This window comes from Macadamia integrifolia, chromosome 3 (genome assembly GCF_013358625.1).
Source record: "Macadamia integrifolia cultivar HAES 741 chromosome 3, SCU_Mint_v3, whole genome shotgun sequence".
Lineage (NCBI taxonomy): Eukaryota > Viridiplantae > Streptophyta > Magnoliopsida > Proteales > Proteaceae > Macadamia > Macadamia integrifolia.
In genome coordinates, this window is record NC_056559.1 from 34,797,158 (window position 1) to 34,803,157 (window position 6,000).

General features: G+C 37.4%; 1 protein-coding gene across 3 annotated transcripts in view; it reads right to left on the bottom strand.

The window, feature by feature from the left end:
• The window catches only part of LOC122073812 (DExH-box ATP-dependent RNA helicase DExH11), a 33,077-nt gene that overhangs the window by 20,576 nt on the left and 6,501 nt on the right, over positions 1–6,000 (bottom strand). For all 3 annotated transcript variants that reach the window (XR_006138877.1, XM_042638455.1, XM_042638456.1), the window contains exons 8-12: positions 4,975–5,076; positions 3,758–3,958; positions 3,417–3,527; positions 1,045–1,112; positions 496–868 (exon numbers count right to left, since the gene is read on the bottom strand). Coding sequence is in view for 2 of the 3 variants with exons in the window: in XM_042638455.1 (XP_042494389.1) it covers positions 496–868; positions 1,045–1,112; positions 3,417–3,527; positions 3,758–3,958; positions 4,975–5,076 (855 nt within the window). In the remaining variant the exon portion in view is untranslated. The remainder of the gene's footprint in view (positions 1–495; positions 869–1,044; positions 1,113–3,416; positions 3,528–3,757; positions 3,959–4,974; positions 5,077–6,000) is intronic.

A 6,000-nucleotide genomic window follows, 5' to 3' on the forward strand; every position in this document is an offset into this window, starting at 1 on the left:
CCTAGAATTTACATTATATGCATATATGATAATATGTATGTATGTTAGGGTTAACTCCTATGTAGTGGGTGCTACACATTGTACCGGCACTGCGAGTGCCATCTCAGCTTCGGCTTGAGAAAATTGGGTGTGGATGCAGTCAAAAGTAGTGTATTGAGTAGGTAAGAAGCTTTTACAGGCACTACTCCGGGGATGTAGGCAAATTGCCGAACCTCGTAAAAACCCTGTGTTGTGGGTACTTGTTGTTTGCATTTTATATTGAAGTGCGTGGAATGCGGAACAGATGTGCACACTTGGAAGTGCCTGTGAGAGGCAGAGTGTGCATACGACTGTGTGCAAACAGGGACAGGTGTATCAGGTTTTTCTTGGCCAGACATCGGACAGATTATTGGGGATCAGAATTGGACTCACTGATTCACCCCCCTCTCAGTGACTGCCGGGTTACAACATCAACAAGCACATATTAAATTTTGTAATGAAACAGTCCAAACATACCGGTAAAAGGGACTTCTTTGAAAGCTTGTTTATAAGCAACAGCCACAGAGAAGCCTCTGATCTCTTCGACCCCCAGTTGTTCTGGCTCAACCCACCAGCCCCTGAAAAGTTACCCAAACTTTGAGGTCCAGAATGCTTGTTCTGTTTGCCACGGTTAGGATTTTCTCGTTGCTGCATTCGAGCCCTGCCATGGGCTGCTGCAGACCCCAGATGTGTTCCAGTACCACCTCCAACTGTACTTGAATTCTTCTTCTTGTAAGCATCCTTCGCAGCTTTCCATCCCTGAGGCAGAAAATTTTCATTTTCACATATTTTGTACAGCTCGCCAGAATAGAATAGGCAGTGCTCCAAAGGAACGGGTCTTTTTGAGGTCCTGGTAGTAAGCAAATGCCAAACAAGAATATGGTAAATTAAAAAATAGAGGTTGACCGAGGTATAAGGCAAGTTTTCATTCTAATATTCATATAAAAAAAGAGGCATCATATACAGCTTCGAAGGCAGTAAAATAATTCAATAACTCTGGCTATCAAAACTAAATTTACTACTTACCCTGTAACACGGATTTTTTTTTGCTTGGTTCGACCAATCCAATCCGCAAATTCTATCGTGTTGGGCACCTACAAAATGTTACTGATAACTAAGTGGATGTGCTAGGAACCTCGAGTCAGTAAAGCTGGAAATTATCAACTACAACTTATTATGTAATAATTTGAAATGTACAAAATTGTCGTTAGGAAGTAAGTTTTTCCCAACAAGGAATTGACCTTCACCTTTTATAGCACAGAATTTCCAAAAGGCAGAAAAAGCAGTGTACATGTGGCAAATGGTTCAGGCTCCAATTTGGAACAAATTCTGGGTGTATTATTTAAGTAACAGCGAGAATTGTAGGTAGCTGTTGTCACTGGACAACCTTAGTGACAACCTTTCATAGCTGTGACAGGGCTTTGTCAATTTTATTTCCTTTAGTTCTTTGTTGGGGTGGGGGTGGGGGTGGGGGTGGGGGTGGGGACAAGGCTATGTTGAATTGAGTTTAGCTAAATAGAGTCAATTAAGGGTATCCCCATCCCCACTAACTTCATCAATATTGATCCAATACATAGTTTTTGTTGGTTTATGGTCACTGAGCAAGGGCATATTAAGAGTAAAATATTTTATTTTGGCATTCGTATCACAGTTAAGCAGACCAAAAGAATATTAAAGTGTCGAAGGTTTTTAAAACATTGCTGAAATTTCAAAATCTCAATTCTCCAGACCTAACTGAAATTTTTTAGAATTTTACAATCTCAGATAAAATCATTTGTTAATATTTAAATCAAAAGTAGTCTTGGATGATTTTTTTTCCCTTCATTTTCATATATATATATATATATATATATCCCACTGCCTATAACCTGGAGAGCCCTTGGGGTTGGGGGTCACACTAGTTGGACTCTCAGTTTATTGGCCCAAAATTTTCAAAACCCAGAGAGAACCATTTCTTAGTGAACCATTTCTTAGTGCACATTCATTAGTGCCTCTTCAGGATCCATATCTTTTCATGTAAAGCGGAAATATTTTTAAATGACGATATACACGTAGTTATGCACTATCATTTCTATGGATTGGGAGTAAATTCCTGAACCCATTGTCAGTCAAGCAGATTGCCGCAACAGTTATTCCATTTTATTAAGAAGAATGACTCACAAAATTCTCTCATGCAAGTCATTTTCCAGATGTTGAGGACTTGAGTAAATATTTTTCTTTTCGTTTTGTTCTTGTCCAAAAATGGGCATGATAAAAGCTATGTCAAAGAAAATATTTCTCATTAAAAAAAATGCAGCATTGACAGAATCAAATTTTCAAAGCTATGAAAACTTGATTAAATGGATCATCAGTTAGTAGTTTCAAAGTTATAGAAAATTCACCTACTTTATTAGGAAACTAATCATAAATTTAATTGACAGGTAACTGCTAAATGATTACCAAAACAAAGTGGGTATCTTACTTTTAGTTGTCTAGACAAAATAAATATTAAGGCAAATTAGACATACACATTCAAGACGGTTTCTTGCTGCCATCAGTGGGTCAACCCATTTTAACAGCAATTAAACCAGTTTGACACAACACAGTACCTGTTTAAGGTCCATCTCCAGATCAGATATTAGAGAATGACTTTCCATTTATTTTATATGGTTTAAGTACCTTCCCTATAAAAAAAATTATAAACAAAGATAATTTCCTAATTAAGAGAGAGAGAGAGAGAGAGAGAGAGAGAGAAACAAAGTTAATACAATGACAAGTATATTTTTTCTTTATAAACTAGTAAGAAAAATAAATAAATAAATAAATAAATAATAATAATAATAATAATAAACAAATCAAACTATGATTCTCTCCCATTTAGCAGTTAGAACTAGAGAAGCGAGTAGCGATGATGGATAGAGACATAGAGTAGTAGGATTCTTGGCCATTTATTGAGCAAAGGAAGATGATCAAATGCACCCCAAAAAAGGAAAAGAAAAAAGGCATTCAGAAAGATCATATCATATTAAACATTCCAAAATCTGGTCAAAAATACTGACAAAATTTTAACTGTGGGCGAGCCAGTGGCACAACGGTTAAGTTGCACCATTGCAAGATGCTGGTCACAGGTTCGAAACTTGGAAACAGCCTCTCCTGCGATGCAGGGGGTAAAACTCAGGCCCAATTTTGTTCTGGGAAAAATTCCTAAATACATAACTTCCAGGATGGCAAAATTAAAAATCATGAATGCCAGATGAACAGCATATGTTTAAGAAGAAAAGGAGGGAACAAAAAGACGGATCTAATTTATGGAAAACACAAGTTGCATGTAACACGTGTCCGCAATAATCAACACCATCATCATTGATACAGCCCCTTCCCAGGAGTCCAAAATATAAATATGACAAAGAAATACATACTGTTGCAGAAAGGAGAACAATATTGACATGCCTCGGAAGCATGATGATAACTTCTTCCCAAACAACCCCTCTTTCAACATCATTGACGTAGTGCACTTCATCAAATATAACCTGTTCCTCCAAATATTCGGAAATCAAAGAATATCTCAGGAATTTCCATGAAAGAAGGGACAGATTTAGCATTAAAAAAGAAAAAGATTTAGCATTAAAAAAGAAAAAGGAAGTAACAAGAATGCAAGAGACCAAAAATAAAAGAAAAAGATCACCATTTAATATAAGACAATAAAAGCAAAAAAGAATAAATAACCATGGAGTAAGATACCATATAAAATGACCCTTACCCATTCAATATCACGAATAATATCAGCACCTCTGTAGAGCATTGACCTTAATATTTCAGTTGTCATGATAAGACAAGATGCCTCAGGCCTCAAGCTAACATCCCCAGTGAGAAGACCAACATCAAATTTTCCACAGAAATCCCTGTATTTCTGGTTGCTGATGGTTTTTATGGGAGCAGTATATACAGCCCGCGTGCAATGCTACAAAAGATAAGTATCTTTTAAAACATTTAGCATGAAAATTCTACAGATACAATAACAACACTACTGTGGAAAAGTACAATATGATGGAATGAAATAGTGCAGATCCAATTAGCATGTGCCAGCTAGGGGGAGCTTATGGATCCAGATGAAAATCTAAAGCAACTAGATTCAAGCATAAAATACTCTACCAGCTTTCTAGTACTTGGAAATGTCAAACAGCCTCAGCAACCTGAAAAGCTTTTTACATCTTATTACACATTCTACGTTCAAAATAGTTTTCCTATAAGTGGGGTTAATATGACAACACTATGTTGATGTACATTATTATGTGCCCCTTCCCAAGCTCGGGCTTTTGGGAGTAGCAGTTATAACATGGTATCAAAGCCAAAAGGTCGAGTGTTCGATCCCTGGTAGGTGTGGGGAAGTGTGTTGTGCCCCTGTGCCCTGTACCCTGTACCCTGGGGCCACGTGTTGGTATCACGTGCAGAGCCATGTGTGTGTGCTGCTACATAGGTGGGACTATTTTGATATACATTCTTGTATGCCCTTCCTAAAAGCTCAAGCTTTTGGGGACAAGCAGTTGTAACACAATAAAACAGTTGAGGATAAAGCATAAAATTGCAAGAGACAGTCCAAGATCACCTCTGACCTGCATCCAGTTCTGTCAGGTTTGCATCCTAAAATAAATCCACTTGAATATTCAGGTCAGATAAGGATTGGGTGCTTCAGGCCTTTTTTCTTTTCTTTTTTTTTGGATGAATAGGGTGCTTCAGGTCTTACCCGGATCCAGTTCCTCGTTTTTGCATACACTATTCAAACAAATGATTAGAACGAACCATAGCTATTTAGCTTGCATATGATCCATATCCAGGACCTTTTGGAAACAGGGGCCAGATATGGGCTCACAAGAACTGATCAGAGTGAGCATCAAACCAGTGTTGCTTCCAACCTGACCTTGGATCCATATACCCATTTTATGCTCAATTTGAGGAGTCAGAGGCTGAAATTCATACTTTTGAAGCCAAAGCAAATGCATATTCCGCAACAACAGTCTTTCCAGCTGATGTGTGAGCTGCTACGAAAACAGAGTCCCCCTTTTCAAGATAATATATAGCCTGCAGCAGCCACATGAGACAAAATAAGGAGAAAAAAAAAAGGTAATTTTCATGCACATGGCAAAGATTGTTGCAAGAGAAATTATGTATTCAAGCTACAAGAAGATTATATTAAGTAATCAACATTTGAAGTCCTCAATACTAAGTACAAATACAATCACAAACAGATACCACTTTAGAAAAAATATAAAGGCATCCTAGAAAAGACAAAGATTTGTTTCTCCATAATATATTCAAGGACCCAGTTTCTCTTCACCCATGGTGAGGAGATTCTCTCTTCACCATGGAGAACCAAACCCTTTGATTAGCATGGGGAAGGGTATTTTCGTCTCTGAACAATAAGTGGTCGGAATTAATGATGAGACAGAGTCCAATCACAAGGTCACCTCACCAGCCTGGAAGAGATTTTTTTTTTTCCAAGGATAAGGAAAAATTAATACTATATTCAATATCATATTAAAGTCAATGACACAAGGTGCTTCTTATTCTCCATATTCAAATTCCTATAACTGACATGTGCAAATCCATGTTAAAGAAGACCATGTGGAACTCTAAACTCTATTCATATGTGCTAACCAGTGTAGTCAAGAATATGTGATGCAGTTAAGGGTGTTCAGTCGATCCAATTAGACCTTGGAATACTTTATTCAGGCCCGTGGTTGGGTTCTATGGGCCTTGGGCTTGTTATTTTTAGGTTTAATTAATGTAATGGGCTTCTTATAAGCCCTAAAGTTGGGATTTAAAGGGTACAAGGGATTAAGTAGATGGATAAGATTATGTGGGGTCCGTAAGTAGATTTTTTTATTAGAGAGTCCTTTAATTCTTTTAGATGCCTTATTTTATGGTTTTTACCAGTAAGGAATATCTTGACTAGACTTCTATTTCCTTTTTTATTCAAAGGTTGTAAATGCCCCCACACCCCCC